The sequence below is a fragment of the Pithys albifrons genome, chromosome 8, assembly GCF_047495875.1.
Source record: "Pithys albifrons albifrons isolate INPA30051 chromosome 8, PitAlb_v1, whole genome shotgun sequence".
In the NCBI taxonomy this organism is placed as follows: domain Eukaryota; kingdom Metazoa; phylum Chordata; class Aves; order Passeriformes; family Thamnophilidae; genus Pithys; species Pithys albifrons.
Window position 1 is genome coordinate 12,325,027 of NC_092465.1, and position 16,703 is coordinate 12,341,729.

Sequence of the window (16,703 nt, forward strand, 5' to 3'; positions counted from 1 at the left end):
TTCTTTGATTTAATCCTACAACAACAAGTGTATCTTGGAGATTTTAAATACCTGGAGGAGAGGAGAATTCAGAGAGAAGGCATCTCTGAAGCTCCTAATCTGGGCATGGCAGACTTTTGGCTACTTAACAACAATCTTTCCGTAGCCCTGTTTTCTCAAAGGATCTGCTATTTCAATTTTGCTCCTGTGAGCAGTGTCTTTCCTGTACCTTGAAAGATGGTACAAATACCTCTTGAGATGCATAAGTAATGGGGTTCATGTTCTGAAATACTTGGAATCACATCTCAGGTCTGTGGTCAGCCTATTTTAGGATTGCAGTAGTCATTCATGGGGGATGTATAGTAGAGACACTTCTCTAATTTTTTTCTGTCCAGAAGATGCAAATCTGATCTTGTTTCATAAATCTTAAGGAAGCTTTTGTGAACAGATTAGATAAATCTGTTGGCCTCTGTCTCCAAACTTGTAATACTTGGTGTAAGGGAGAGTCTGTGCTTGTGCTTATAGCCTAAAGGAGCAGACAGAAAACAGAAGACTGACAGGGAAAAAATGGAGAAGAAGACCACCCAAGAGAAGGAGAAGTATCAGCCTTCCTATGAGACAACTATTCTCACAGAGGTAAAGCATTTTAGACACATTGTACTACCTCATGCTGGGAGATAAATTTGAGAGAAAATGGCATCTAACTGAGCCCTGGAGACTGTCTTGTGAAAACATAATGTGTTCAGATCTGATTGAAATTGAGAGTGGGGTGAAATTATAGAATTACTCTCTGTTGAAATTTATGAAAGATGCCAAAGTTTCTTATGTTTTGGGGTATAAACCAACCCTTAACAGCCTAGCTTTAAAAAAAAAATATTTTCTCAATATTCTGCCTTGCTCCTGGGCACTTGTCATGGCCCTCAGGAGCCCGTTGTATGAGGTGGTTTTTTGTAGAACTGTGTGGCCAAAGTTTATGTTGAAGATGGGGCACTTGAGTGAATGGACATGTCTGATGAAATTATTGATCTGTTTTTCTGTGAATATACCTATGAAGCTACTGTTACATACAAGATCTGAGAAGATTCTGGGTTGTACACTAGGAGTATCATGAATGCTTTATATTCTGGTGCATCTGGTGTAGAGTTGTATGTGTTTCTGCCCCTCCCTGTCATTACTAAGACATATGTGTAAACTTACCCTAGGCTGCAGAATTGCTAAGCAACAGAACTCAAGAAAGGGATTTAAAAGGGCAGTTCAGTCTCCCTATGGGAACATCTTGTCGTTAGATTTAGTTCTTGTGTTTTTGAAGTGGCTTGCTGGACTTCCAAAAATGATGTTAATTTAATTTTAATTTAAATCGACTTCCTGTTTGTGAGATCTAGTCCCTCCCACTCAGTTTTCCTCACGTTGCCAAGAGCAACCAGCATGTTTTCTAGTTGACAGACCTAATTCTACTGAGTTGGCAGATCCCAAATTGTCCTATGAGCTCTGCTGCACTTTGACATATTGCATGGGGAAATGTAGGTTGCCAAAGAGTTAAATATTTGCCAGTGCTTGTGGAGATGATAAAATATTTGCTAGTGTTTGTGGAGATGATAAAGCTGCAAAGCTACACTTGTTGTCTTTTTATCATTGCAAACAAGGATACTACTACAAGCATTGAGCTCTTGATGGCAAGGGGTTCCAAGGGGGTAGATGTCTCCTACTGATTACACAGGCTTAAATTCAGAAAAGAGTCATCAATTCTAACTGCATTACTCTGGTTTTACACTACTGTAATGGAATGTCGAGTCTGACCTATATTTGTGAAGGCTTTTAGTAACTTTTGTGTCTGTGTGTCTATCTTAAATTTTCTCCATGTAATACCCATTTATGACTGGAGTTATTTGACTAATCGCCAGAGGCTTTAGCAGGCTTCAAATTCTGCTCTTTCACTGGTATGAACCTGAAGCGATGCCACTGGAGCGTGTTTGTCACTCTTGCCTGGATTTAATTAGGGCTTTATAATTCAGACCAGGGGTATTTCTGTATCATTGCTGACTTCAGTCTCAGTTCACTTACTGGCGTTGCTCTGACTTACAGCTGTGCCCACTTTGGCCCAGTGTTATTTGGGGACAGGCTTTGTGAAATGGGAGAAAGAAATGTGGAATGCACAACTGGAATCAATCTGGCCCCCTGACAGCCTGCTTGGAGAGCAGCGTAGAAAATCCATGGCCCATCTCCTCCTCCCAGCAGGAGTGATGAGCTGAACTTAGTGGCGTGGCAACAGCATGAATGTGGTATTAGAGGAGAATCAAATCCTTTATTTCCATCCTTATGAAAGTATCTCCACTGCCTTTCTTCCAACAGTGCTCTCCCTGGCCAGATGTGCCTTATCAAATGAACAATGCTCCATCTCCAAGCTACAACAGTTCTCCCAACAGCTTCAACCTCGGAGATGGGTATGTAACAAATAAATGCTTTATCTTTCCTGTTGATATGGTGCCCTTTGTGTGCATAAGCTTTGTGTGTCCGTACATTTCATACCCTGAAAGAAAAGGTCAAGGACTACCCTTTCTAGGAAGGGAAGAGTGTTTCCCAAAAGCCTTCTAAGACCTTCAATCCAGGAATTCTCTGTAATGCAGAGTACTCTTTGCATGCCCACTGTGGAAGGTGAGCATCAGAGGACCAACAAGGCAATTCCTGGTGAGAACACACCATACCCTGGACCAGCAATTCTCAGTATCTTCTCACAAGCTTTTTAGAGGCTTTTGGCACCTCTTCAGAGTTGGTATTTCTTCATTACTTTGTCTTGACATAGTTTGTGGTGCTGAATTCCCAGCTGTATGGGATGTAAAGAAATCCTGTCTGGAGCAAAACAGCCTGAGTTTTGAGAAGCCATTTCAGAAGAAAGGACTAATGGAGGGCTTGTGTAATTCATTAATGTAGCCATCATAAAGAAACAGTTCTAGTGATCCCGAAATGCTGGAGATAACTGATGGGAGAAATGTACAGCAGAGTCCCTCAGTATTTCTGAGTCCTCCCTGCAGCGTACCTCCCCTGGGAATTTGGCATAGATGCGCCTTTCTTTTTCTTTGGGTAGGACTCGGCCATCTAATTGCCTTCCACACAGCTTATTAATCAATCCATCATGTATCACAAGTTTTCAGTCACCTCAAACTATGAATAAGGACAAACATAGAAATCACAAGTGGAGAGATCTGTTAAGCATTTTCTTCCAGTGGTAGATTATTAGCTCTCTGGTAAAATCCTTTACGTGTTTAGAAGTCCTGTCTATGTTTAGGAGGATTTAGTAGAAATGTGGTTTTGTGTAAGATAGTTAAATTGCAATTTACTATGTTTAAGAGAACATTGGGGTTGAATGATAAGGTTCTTTATTCAAGTTTTGTGAAGAATTATTATTAAACAGAGTATTTAGTTAGAGTATTTCTGGCTCATAAAAATTTTGAGTTCAGCCACCCTGTAGGTTACAATTTCCTTGCTTACTTTATGTCACATTAGTGAGTCACCTGTATGCAAAAGCTTAAAAGAGGTCAGTAAATGTGAATTTTTCTCCCAGTCTTGATTAGGACCTCAACTGACCAACAAAAGGTTTGGATAGAAAGGGTTTTATTATTCTTTCTTTTAAAGAACCTGATAGAGAAAAAAAACCAAGTTGGTATGTAACTAAGGTGAGTCAAATAGAGGAGGGGAAGAGGATGGACGCTGCAATGCAGAATTTAAAATAATGTATTTTTTTTCTCTTCCAACTTTGTATAATTTCTTTTAGCAACAGTTCTCCAACCCACCAAATGGAGCTCCTGCCTCCCAGCAATGATGTAAGTACTTGAGATCATGTTAATGTGGTGCTTTTCTCTTTTAGGACACTGGTGAACAGTTCATTTCAAGACCTTCTTATTCTTTTTGCAATGTAGCATCTCCTTCCTTCTGCTTCTATTCAAGATGCCCAGCAGTGGCTTCATCGTAATAGGTTCTCTCCATTTTGTAGACTCTTCTCAAGTTTTTCGGGTGAGTTGAAACAGTCCAATTATTTTGGTTTTGTTCTCTTTTGTAAGTACAGCTCATGCTTCATATCAGTAACATCTGCTGCTGGCCCCTGTTGGTGGGATCACTGGTCTGATCCAGTGTGGTTGTTCTTCTGTTCTTAGATTACTTAGCATTTGTCAAAACAGTGTATAGACATATAGAGTAGGTAAAGATGGAAGAGAATAAATTAAGATGGAAGGGACTTCTTGAGTTCATAAAGTGCAAACCCCAGCTTCAAGCAAGTTCAGGACCTTGTGGAGTTGCCTTTGAATATCAACAAGGTTGGAAATTTCACAGTCTCTCTAAGCAGCCTCTTCAAATACTTAACTACTCTCACGGTGAAAATGTTTTTTCATATATCTCATCAGCATTTCCCATCTTCCATCTATCTGCTGCCTCTTATCCTGTCCCTGTGCTCCTTTGAGAAGCATCTGGCTGCATCTTCATGTACCCTCCCATTAGGTAGTTGTACACACCAATAAGATGGTGGAAGGGGCAATTGTTAGAGATGTTGAAACCATGAGGAGTCTCTCTCTGACTTGCAACTTGATTAAATAACCTGGAGAATGTGACAGAGAAATTTGGGTCATTTAATGACCAGTGTTAAATATCTAGCTTGTTTCTGAGTTGGCTAGAATGTTTTCTAGTGCAGCACTGCTCTTTTGGCAACTTCTAGCTTTGTGTTTCACAGTGATTGATTTGAAGTGTACACCTCTCTGAATTTGCAACTTTTCTATGCAAATCTGTTTGGTTTAATTTTGTGGATTCTCTTCCCCTGCCCTTCCCTGCTGCCCATACACACAATTTGGATGCTAAGATTTGCTTAACTTCTGAAAAAAAATGAATTTGAAATATGTAGGTGCCGACTTACTGAAGATGTCCAAAGAAGATTTTGTTCAAATCTGTGGGCCTGCTGATGGAATTCGGCTCTTTAATGCAATTAAAGGAAGGTTTGTACTGTTTCCTTCCTATTTTTTTTCTTGTTATGACAGCATCCCTTGGTAACTTCAGTGTTAACTAGAAGTTCATCCTGGAGCTGTAGCATTTAGACTTCCTTTTAATACTTCAGAGAGGTTATCTCAGAGGATGGAGATCTCAATGGTGTTCAAATCCACCCACAGTTCAGAAATGTTGCCAAAATATGAAGCAGCATAATGTGGCTCTCCAGTGGTTTGTTTGCTACCAGCTGATAGCTTACATCCATTTCATCAGAGACATAACCTACAATACCCTATGTTGCATGTCCATCAGAGGTAACAAACAACAAAACAATGAACCCCTGGAGCCTCAGATGACTCTTAAACTTCCTTTCGCTGCAGTAACCTTATAAAACCTACAGGTGGATAGGATTTAAATCAGTAGAGGCAGGTATGATGAAATGCTTAGCAACTGCTGTAAACTGTTTATTCTTATCTCATCCTGAAAAGATTAAAGTGGTCTGCACCACCTCCCAGTGGTCTCTTACTAGACATCCTAAAACATCTAAGTCACCAGCATCAAGATTATCCCTTTGTTGTTTATGCACAGCCTGAGTCATTCCATCTCTCATTGTTTGGTAGCTGACATGGAACAATTTTAGATCTACTAAATAACTTACTACTGTTTTTTTATTAATCCATAGAAATGTAAGGCCCAAGATGACAATTTACGTCTGTCAAGAACCAGAGCAAAACAGGTCCCATCACCACCAAAAACGAGAAAATGGAGATGGCAGTCTTTGTGGTAAGTTTTTAGTATGGATCTTGTTAAAAACTTATCTGGTGAGAATGCTGCTTTCTGCCTGAGGTCCTGTGTGGAACAGCTTAGTGTTCTGAGTGTTTGAAGAGGTCCAGTTTATCCCAGTTCTGCAACTCTGGTTGTAGCTTCAGGGCTACAGATTCCAACTGATACCATCTGCCTGGAGAACAGACCCAGCTTACAACCTAGGTGCAGAATGCCACAGCACAATCTCTATTCAGTTCTTAGTAGGGACGATAGCATTATAAACTACCCCTCCATCAACAATTTGCTTTAAGTTACATCTTGTCTGAAAAAATTCCAGGAAATGGAAGGTCAGTAGGTCCCAAAGTGAAGGTCTAATTCTTGGAAGTTCAAAGCTTCTGGGGTCTTGTCATCCCTCATGACATGATGTACCATCAAATAAGAATAGTGTCCTTAATTCTTGCACTTAGTACTAACCAGGCAGAGCTTTCCTTCCTGGTTCTGGATTGAATTTGTAAAACAGTACTGTAATCTGTGGTTATTTTATACATTGTATGCTTTAGTTTGTGCCTATGGGATTAGTGGGTAGCATCTAATAAAATACTGCTTTTATGTAACATAGTATCATTTATTTTACTTTTTAATTGGATCTTTTTTTAAAAATGTCAAAATCAGTAAAAGCAGATTATCCAAAAATATTAGCATCTATTTGAGAGGGTTTTTTAAGTGGCCTATGATGAATGTTGCCATTAGACCCTGCGTGTTCCTCTAAGTAAAAGTTGTATATTTTTTCATTGCCTGCTGCATCTAAATACTGGATATTTTTATGCAAATCGTCAAGCTAAATATTTGGGGGGTGCTTTAAAGGAACAAAACTTGTTTATGTACTTTCAAGATTTGAACCTTCATCTTGAACCCATTTCCTTGTTGATGCTGAGCATCTTGGTGCAATCTATATTTTCTAGGCTGTAACTACTTTCAATTTGTTGCAGTATATCATGCAATCTTCTTAGAAGAATTGACCACGCTGGAATTAATGGAGAAGATTGCCAACTTGTACAGCATTTCTCCGCAGCAGATAAATCGGATCTATCGGCAGGGACCCACAGGGATCCATGTATTGGTGAGCAATGAGGTAAGGGGTTAATGCAAACTTTGTTGGAGCTGTAACAGTTGTTTGACTTCCTGAAGTTGGAATGAACTTTCAAATTATGGAATGCAACTTCAAGCATTGCAAAGTTACTAATCCCAACAGGTTAAATACTTAGAGCGAATCAGTCATGCATAGCATTGATTTTGGTGTGGTTTCAAGACCTTTGCTTTGTAAAAGAGGTTGGGTTTTTGTTTGGTTTTTTTTAAGCAAAACAAACCACAGAAAAATCAAACATTTGTTGCTCTCTACAAGTACCTTAAAAGGGGTTGTAGCAAGGTGAGGCTCAGCTCTTCTCCCAAGTAACAAGTGACAAGATTAGAGGAAAGGGCCTCAAGTTGCACTAGGGGAAGTTTGTATTGCATATTGGAAAAATTTGTTCACTGAAAGGGTTGTCAAGCATTGGAACAGGTTGCCCAGGGAAGTGGCTGAGTCACCATCCCTGGGGGTGTTTAAAAGATGTGTAGATGTGGCACTTAGGGACGTGGTTTAGTGGTGCACTTGCTGGTGATAGCTCAGCATTTGGGCTTGATGATCTTAGAGATTTTTTCCAACCTAAATGATTCTATTAATTTCTTTTCATTTTGGCTATTTACATGAATTTTGAAGTGAGGGTCTAAAGTAAGAACCTGTAAAATTAAGTAAGTAACTTTCCTAAAGAAGGCAAGTTTGAAAATCTGTAGGGCAATTAGTGTTGCATCTTGGCCAGTGGTTACAGCCACTGGGTCAGTCAGTGCTGTGTAAGTGCACGCCATAATTTAATGGACCTCTGCCAGTTATTTACGTCCCATTATATGATGGCTTAATTTAGTCCATTCCATTAACTTGCAGGTTAATAGTAAGTTGCCCTTCTTCCTCTTTTCCCCCTACTAAGTTACTTACTCATTCATGCACCAGAATCACTTAAGGAGCTTCATTTATAAGAAGCATTGTTAAAACAAATGAAGCAGAGCATGGGTCTCAACTGGAGCCTAAATTGAAGGCTGTAATGCTTGTTTCTGAAGTCTCCTTGCTATTCCAACCTGATTAAATCTGAAACTTTGATGCTTTATGGATGCAAAGTGCTTGGAGGCAACTCTTGGTAGGGGAATTGCATGAACCAGTTTGGGTATGACTTTAAGTATTTGTTTAAGTCAATTATTAACAATGTCTATTGCTTTTTAAATATTTTTTCTTGTTCTATACTATAGTGGCAAGAGTGAGGCACTCTGTGAATGTATTTCATGCATCATTAGACAAAAACACACAAACTGACCAGTGAAGTTTGATTTGCAGGAGCAAGGGCTGAATGTTAAAACCAAAACAGAATAAGCAGATGAGTCTAAATTGGAAAGGGTATTTTGTGGGAGAATTTACAGCTGGAAAGTGCACTAGTGCAGTATCTAGGAGAATAATTTTTCTTAAAGCTGGATTTTGAGCTGATCAGAGAGATTCTGGTCACATCTCCCTGCTCTGCAATCGTGTCCAGCATCTCCTTCAACTGTATGAGACACCTCCTGAAGGTAATTCACTTCCTCTGTCCCACATAGGTACTCTAAGATGGGAGGAAGCATAGACTAAGGATGAAGCTTAAATGAGCTTCTCATATTGGATCTGAAGACATCTGAGTCTCTTAACTCACCTGTGTATTTAGGGGTGTCTCTAGAACCTTTACCTCTTCTGAAAATCTGGTTGTTTCTCATGGATAACTCATATCTTTAGGTTCTAATCTTTCTTGCCATGATTTGCCTTGCTTCTCATAGCAGTTTCACGAAGATTCCTATTCCTTGACAAAATACCAACAGGTAAATGATGCAACCACAGCATCTGTACTAATGTCTGGTCAAAGTAACGCGATGGACGCTGCTGAGACAGCTTTTCAGTAGCAATTCCTTTATTCAGCAAGGAGCCCATTTCTTGGAGTTTACCACCCCTAGGTATTATTTAAATGCTAATGTAAGCTCAACTGAGCTCCATCGTTTAGCTGAATGTGTAATTACCTCTGTTAGGTCTTAGGAAAGAGGCTATCTTCATTCAGTCTAAACTAGAACAGCTTCACTGGAGGCAATTAAGAGCATGATCTGTAATAGAATAACTGGAGTGGTATAAGAAGCTGCAGGATGAAGAGCTACAAAGAGGATGGTAAAATGCTGAATAACCTAGACCAGCTTCAGGCAAGCACTTTTAGTATGGGCTTCTCATAAAATCACTAGCAACTGCAAGGACCTTAATTAATCAGTCATGCACTTTAATAATCTCTTGGGCAGGGCTACTCAGGGCTGTGTAGGACTAAACACCAAATGCTGTTTGATACCTCTTCTCTAAGTCTATACTGACACTGAAAGAAATTTGAAATTAATTGCTAAAAATATGTTGTGTTGGCTTTTTTGTTTCTGCCTTTCAGATGGTGCAAAACTTCCAAGATGAATCTTGTTTTGTTATCAGCACATTGAAAGGTATGTATTGCTGCTGCTATTGCCTGTGGCTCTAAAGATAGCTCCTCCTTTCAGTTGCACTAAATGTTATCACAAACTCAGTGCTGTTATCCTGAAAAGATAAGTAATCTAATTTAGTGTAAGTCAAGGTGTTGGCTACACTATGATAGACTGATTGATCTTATGCTTTCCTCTCAGTTACACTGTTGTAAAAGTTTCATAATGCATTGATACCACTAACATAAATGCACAGAAAAACTTCTAGTAAAATGATAAAAGATGACAATGTGTGTGTGGGTTATGTAAATTATTTGACCTAGATGTTCAACATTGATTTTCATGGGTGGATTGTGCAACAAGAGTACAAACTATTTCAAACTACCTAGGAAGAAAATCTGAAGTTCTGTCTTTCTGATTTTTCCTAAAAGCAATGAAAATATACTTTGCATTTCTTTGTTACAGCTGAAAGCAATGATGGCTACCACATCATTTTAAAATGACCATCCTGCACAGAAAGACTTTAACAGCCTGAAATTTAGTGCCTCATTGAGATTGCTACAACCTAGACTGGAAACATGAAGAACCTTCTGGATAAATGCTCCTGTGAACTAAGAATTACCAAACAGCTTAAGGAAAAACTTGCTTTTACAGATATACATTTTTGGTGGTGTGTGATTTTGGTTTTGCCTTTTTCTTAAGCTGAGAACATCCTCAAAGCTTGTACATGTTTCTTCGTCCCTCCCTTCCTCTTCAGTCTTAAAAAATTGTAGAGGTTTCTGCTTATTACTTAGAAAAATCTGCCTTGTACTAAAGGGAAATGAAAGATAAACAAATCCCAATTCTCTAGAACCCTCATGGTTGAGTGAATTGATTTACTTACTCTTCTGAGTGCTCTCTTGCTTTCAACACGCACCCTGTTGCTGATGGATGTAGACTCCCAGGGGCTCCTCTTTTGCTCTTTGAGGTGGAAGTCTTGAGGCAACATCCTAAACCAGATTGGGCAATGCAGAGGATGGATTTGTGCCTGGTCTTCACCCAAAGTGTTGATTCTGGAAGCCCACACTTAGCTGTTCTCCACCTGCAGATGTGCTCAAAGTCCAGAGACCTTGGTCTCTCCTGACAGAGCTGCTGTAATGCCAATTCAACAGAACAATTTGGGGGAATTCAAGGGAAGACAGACAATCTGAGGCAAGCAGTTCAGTAGCATACTATTATCTTTAGAGTAGTCTCCCTGAACAGAATATATGGAGGTTTTCCAAGGAAATGTTTTGAACATTGAAAGTTGTAGTGCTCATGATAAATTCATACTGTGGATTTCTTCCACTCTACAAAGCAGTGATTAACTTCTATCTTTACTGGATCTGGGAATTAGGTTTTGTAATATTAATGACTTCCTATTACTTACTAAAGTAAAACTGAGTTTTGACCAAGTCCAGGTAACAGATCATCTCAGTTGTTGCTTGCTGTGTTCTTGCTCTTTCATTCTTGACTCCTGTTTCCAATATCTCTAACTATGGTCAGCTCCACCCTCCTTGGCCTTTTGGGATGCCATCCAGGCTCCATTAAGCTAAAAAAGTGGCTTCCACTGATGTCAAAGGCAAACTGGATCACATCTCTCTTGCATGGGTGAAGCCATTTCATTTTTGGCAGCTAAATAAGGAGGCTGTTTCTCAAACTGATTGTCTATATAGCACTAAAATCTGATTGTTGAATATTTAATTTCATCCTGAATTGACACGGAAAGCTGAAATACCAAACATTTTCCTGGAATAGAAATTTTTCAAAAAATGAGAAATTGTCAACTGGAAAACACTGAATAAAATGTTCCAGCCTTTTGAAATGGAAACATTTAATTAAATCCATTTGGCCCTTAAAGCAGCATCAGTTTGAGCTACTGTTGCAGCCCTCAGAAATTATCATTCAAGTGCCTTGTGCGCTGTGTCCCCCTTGGGGCTGAGCTCCTTGGCTGAATTACAGATCCCATGATGCTCTTACCATGGGTTAGTCAAACCGGGAGTGCGTCATGAAGGCTGGAGGGGTGCCCAGGGAAAGAGGGGGCCATGGAGCCCTGGAATTACAGCTCCCAGCTGACATTAGAGGAATTCGGACAGACACGGACTGATACTTTTCTGACAAAAATTATGTGTTTCAAGTTTTCCCAACAGAAATAAACAGCAAAATATTGAGAAAAGCAACCTTTTTTTCATTAAAAGCAACAAGTTTTGCGCAAAAGCCCCACCCATCCCCAGCAATTTTTTTTGCAAGGAAAATAATACTAGAATAGAAAAATCGTGTTACAATGGGAAAGCCTTCGGCCAACTCAACTAATTGACTAACAGTGCCTTCTTAGGCACGATCTTGCACAACTGGCTGTCCTGGATGCTCCATGAATTGTAGTGTTTCTCCAGAAGGGATGCCTAGGCTTTGGGACATGGTGCCTCCTCCCTCTGAAGTAAAGGAGTCGAGGCTTCTTGATTGAGGACCACGTTGCTTAGGTGAGGAGTAGCTTCTGGCTGTGGACACTGGGGCTTCCAGGTTGTAGTCACACAGTTACAGCTGCCTTCCAAAACAGTGAATAAACTCCAGATGTTTTTGTGAGTAGGTGGGACCAGTGCACCCCTGTGTACCAGGAGCTGTTTGGTTTATTTTGTAAAAAGTGCTTTCACAGACTCACAGACTATTCTGAGTTGGAAGGGACCCACAAGGATCACCAAGTCCAACTCTTAAGTCAATGGCCCACAAAGGGGATTGAACTCATGACCTTGGCATTATTACAACCAAGTTCTAACTTGGGTGAATTGTACCTCATGAAAAGAGTTCAAAATAGAGCTTGAAGTTGCCAGGAGTGCAGTCTCTGTCATATCCACTTAGATGTGATAGCCTTGTAATTGAGGGGACACACCAATACTGAAACACAGCAGAGTGAAGAAAAGATGGAGGTAGCTTTGCTCCCAGAGTCAGGGACTGAGAACTGTTCGCTTATTTTAAAAAGTCTTAACTTCTTCTTGATTCTTTAAAAAACAACTCTTTCTCCCAAGGAATTGTATGCAAAAGCCCTCATAGTGTTTCATTAGCACTTGTTTAATCAATTTTGAACAAAAATAAGACTGTTAGGGTCTTGCTGTGTTTAGATTTTTTTAAAAATAAAATAATTTTTTACTGATATGAGGGTGAATTTGACTATATCTTGCTTTCCTTTCCATGCTCTAAGAAGGTATATCAGAGGAAACAATCCCATAGATTATACATATTGTCCTACTGGGTGGACTCTGCTGTTTTATCTATGTTAGCCTCTTGTAAAGCTGTATAGCTTTAATGTGTGTGTAATACCTACACTCACTTGACACAGTAGTTCTAGTCTTTATTGGACCTCTGTAGTCACAGCAGAAATATGGAGGTTTGTGGTTAAGTAACACGCACAGCACAGCTGGTTTGGTGTATACGAGACTGTTGAGTTCTTCAGCTTAAACTTATAGGATATCTTGAGTTGAAAGGGACCCGTAAGCATCATAGAGTCCAATGTCTTGCTCATTACAGGAGTACCCAAAACTAAACCATGTGTCTAAGAGTGTCATGCAGAGCATCCTACATGCTTCTTGAACTCAGGCAGGCTTGGTGCCATGATCAAGGGCAAGGGAGGTACCTGGGGAGCCTGTTCCAGTGACCAACCAGCCTCTTGGTGAAGAACTTTTCTCCAGTGTCCAAACTGAACTTCCCCTGATTCAGTTTCATTCCATTCCCTTGCATCCTGTCACTGGTCACCAGAGTAGATCAAGACCTCCGTCTCCACTGCCCTCCTTGAGGAAGGTGCAGAATGGGTCACATCTCTGGGTGTCAGGAAAATGTGGTGCACTGTTTGTCCTTTTATTCCATGATGCTGCCTATCCAGCTGGTGGTTTTATAGGGGCAAACTGGCCACAGACCCTCATGGCTGCATGGGTGGTGTATGTGGACAGGGCAATGCTGATGTGAGATTGGACTGCTGAGGAACCTTCCCCTCTGCCTCCCAGAATCATAAATGCAAACCCCTGCCCTATTGAAGCTGGTGAGTTTATCTGTGCAGGAACCAAGGAAAACCTTCAGGATTTATGTTGGTTGCTTACGTGAAAAATACTCCCTGTGTAAGTGTCAGATAATCTTAGACCCACCCCGTGGCTGCAGAGGGTCTGTTGTCCCTGGAAGAACTTGTTTGAACTGTTTGTGGATGTGACAACCTCCAGAAGGAAGCTTTTGTTTCCTTAAGACTGGAGGAAGCATAAACGATTAGTCTGGGATAGATATCTAAATTCTAGATAGGCTAAAGGCAGAGTAGCTCCCACTCATCTAAATATCCAAGAGAGTTCTGCATTTATTTTGCTCTTAAGTGTCTATTACACTTATTTTTGCTTTTTTGTTATTGTTGCTACTATTCCTTTTTTAAAAAGCAACAAATGAAAGTTGCTTAAAATAATTTAAATGAGACTCTTTCAGCTATATGTAGAATTTGTCCAGCAGATCTTTCTTTATAAGGACTGAGTTTTAGGATAACAATGAATCATACAGTTTCCCAAACTGTCTAGCTTTTTAGTTGTATGCCTAATGAAAGCCACTATGAGTAGAAGTGGGTTTCCTGGGAATGAAAAGGCAGAATCATTATGTGATTTATATGAATAGGACTCAAGCCAGTACTGCAAAGTATAAACCTGTGTTCTCATCAGATCTGTACTGACTGTTTGAAATTATTTCATAAATTGTGGCATTTTCCTCTATCAACTGAGGAAACTGATACAGATCAGTTAGTATGACCGGTGCTGCCCTGAGAACTCACAGATAGGCCCGTGATACACAACTACAGAGCAGGGAAGGGGCAATCTGGTGATCAAAATTTGGCCATCTGACTGAGGTGGCAGGACTGGTGCTATCAAAATGAAAGCTCCTGTTCTTTCAGCTGGCCTTTTGTGGTTAATTGGCTAAAATAGAAATAATCATTCAGTCTGGAAAACATTGGAGTTCTCATTGTCTTTGTGTGAAATTTAATGGGCTGAAGTTTCAAGACTTGGAAGTGACAAAAGAATTCTTGCAGTTGAGAAACCCTGAATGGCACTCTCCTTTATAATGTAACATATACATATATATGCATATATATATCCACATACATACTGTACTGTATCAACACATATTTGTGCTGAGTACATGTGTTCTTTGGCTTTAACTGGTAATCTGCTTTGTTTAATTGCAGTTCAATGTAAGAGACTGTGGTTGATCAAGCTTCAAAACCCAGCCATTCCTTGGGTAGAAATGTAAAAGTCCATAGTAGCAACTCTAGGTGATTTGGACATGGTACACTTAGTGTGATGTAAATTTGATGAATTTCTGCAATATAAATCCCAGGCCTTGGTGAAGATGAGCATATTCTTGCACTAATGCTGCAGTTCTACATTGCAGCTTCTGAAAATTAGTTAGAGTAACAGAGAAATAGGTTTCCCAAAGCTTTGTGAACTAGTAAGGCTACTCCCTAAGCAGAACAACCATACGATGTCATTTCCTAGCTCAGTGTTGTATTGCTTAAGCATTGGCTGTAATTCTAACAATCATCTGGTGGACGACTGGAACAGATTTTTTTGTCTGTATCTGTTTTGGGCTTTTTGACTTCTCAAAGAAATGCTTATATTCAGACTGTAGCTTCTTTTTCTCTTGCAGTTATGAAATGGTTTAACTTTATGCTACTAATAGAAATATTTTCATAAGAATATAATCTGTTTGACAGCACAGGGTACTCAGAGTGGGGAGTGTTTGGTTTTGATCATCACTACTGTGGGTGATTATGAGAAGGCGGACTGTATCTGACATCCTTGCCTCTCTCTAACAAGTGGGTGAAGCTAGTGCCTAATTTTGTGGTTTTGATTTGTACCTTTTTTTTTCTGCCATCCCCTCAAAATTCTGCTCCCTGGCAAGCAGATGGCATGTCCAGCTTTTTAAAGTAGCCTGCTGTTTTCCCAGTTTGCTTGGGGTGAGTGTTTATCTTTCAAAGGGGGGGGGGAGTTACCTCTCTTCACTGACAGTGCAGCTGTTCGAGGCAGGCGATGCTGACCACAAAGTTGGCATGATGGGCAAGGGTGAGTGGAGGTGGGTTGGTGGGAGGCTGAGGCGTTACCAGTTGTGGGTAAATACTGCCACACTCTTTGTCTTTTTGTTTCGTTATTGGGGGTTTTTGTACATGAATAAAAAAAAAAAGCATATTTTGCACTGGCTCTTGTACTGTTGTGCAGAAGAAATCTGTATCTGTGCTCCAGTCAAAATGCAAATAAATCTGTTTGTAAGAAGCATGGGTTTGGTCTCTGCTTTACTTGGTGTGGATGGGCACAGGAGAGCCTCAGCATCAGCTTCTCCATGGCATGCTGCTGTAAGGTGCTGGGCACCCTCTCAAAATGAGTGGCAGCAGAGTGCAAAGTGCTGGCAAGAGAATGCCAGCTGTAGCCAAATGTCCTGCAGTGTTTTCTTTGTGTTGGGACTGACTTCATTTTTCTGCAGCACAATGCAGTGACCAGCTCGTGTTTATTCCAGGTCAAGGCATGAGGAGAAATGCCTCGTTCTTCAAGATGCCGTGACAATAGGCATGTGCTTTAGTGAGAGCACAAGCTGTGTTAGGTGACAGTTGGCTTTGGTCTTGCAGTGCTGTGACACAGGCATTTCAGAGCCTGGTCCTTGGTGACATCAGAGAGGAGCAGAGAGTCCTTCCTCATAGTAATGCTCTTTCCCCTTCAGCAGCTGTAAGACACATGCTGGAGCAGAGACAGAGAGGGTATGAAGCATTCACAGCGGTTTGGGTGGAAGAACTTCAGCATCCTCTGAGGTTTAAGCCATAGATCTGGTAACATACACGGTCAGGAGATCAGCAGATGTTCAGTGTCATTTTCCAGTCAGGGAAGATGGAGCCCAGTTTGCAAATAGTATCTTCCAGTAGCCAAACTTCACCTTAAGGTAAAGAAGAGGGAATCTACATGTGCTCCTTAATCTGAACTGACCTCAAGAGCAGTTTCAACTCCTTTCCTTTGCTGAAGAATTGTTTGGATCATAAATTAAATATATCAGTTCATATGCAAAGTATAAGGGCACAGGCAATGTTCCTAGATGAAAGTAGATGAGAATTGAGTATTTTTCCCTACTGGTGACATAACTGCGAAGAGGAAAGGGACTGTCTATGCCCATTTCTATTAGCGTAAAGTTTCTCTGGAGGCAGAAGTCCAGCTGTTTGAGGCCTGATACTGTTAAAGTGTTCAACTGCTATGTGCATGGTTAGGCAGCATCTTCAGCACAGGTTAAAATCCACTTGCAGGCAGCAGCAGGGGATCTGGGTGGGTGCTTGAGAGTACAAGGCTGGGATTTGGGCTCTCCAGGGCTGTCTGGAGAGAGCTGAGTGTGTGAGGATACTGGCAGCACATGCTTGGTGGCTG

The 16,703-nt window shown here is 40.5% G+C and overlaps 1 protein-coding gene across 1 annotated transcript in view; it reads left to right on the forward strand.

The window, feature by feature from the left end:
- The window catches only part of TFCP2L1 (transcription factor CP2 like 1), a 36,850-nt gene extending 21,278 nt beyond the window's left edge, over positions 1–15,572 (forward strand). Inside the window, exons 7-15 of the mRNA XM_071561817.1 lie at positions 505–615; positions 2,329–2,420; positions 3,749–3,797; positions 3,894–3,987; positions 4,865–4,955; positions 5,627–5,727; positions 6,699–6,841; positions 9,240–9,291; positions 9,733–15,572. Of these exons, the coding sequence (XP_071417918.1) occupies positions 505–615; positions 2,329–2,420; positions 3,749–3,797; positions 3,894–3,987; positions 4,865–4,955; positions 5,627–5,727; positions 6,699–6,841; positions 9,240–9,291; positions 9,733–9,770 (771 nt within the window). The 3' untranslated portion in view covers positions 9,771–15,572. The remainder of the gene's footprint in view (positions 1–504; positions 616–2,328; positions 2,421–3,748; positions 3,798–3,893; positions 3,988–4,864; positions 4,956–5,626; positions 5,728–6,698; positions 6,842–9,239; positions 9,292–9,732) is intronic.
- Positions 15,573–16,703: the final 1,131 nt, after the last annotated feature.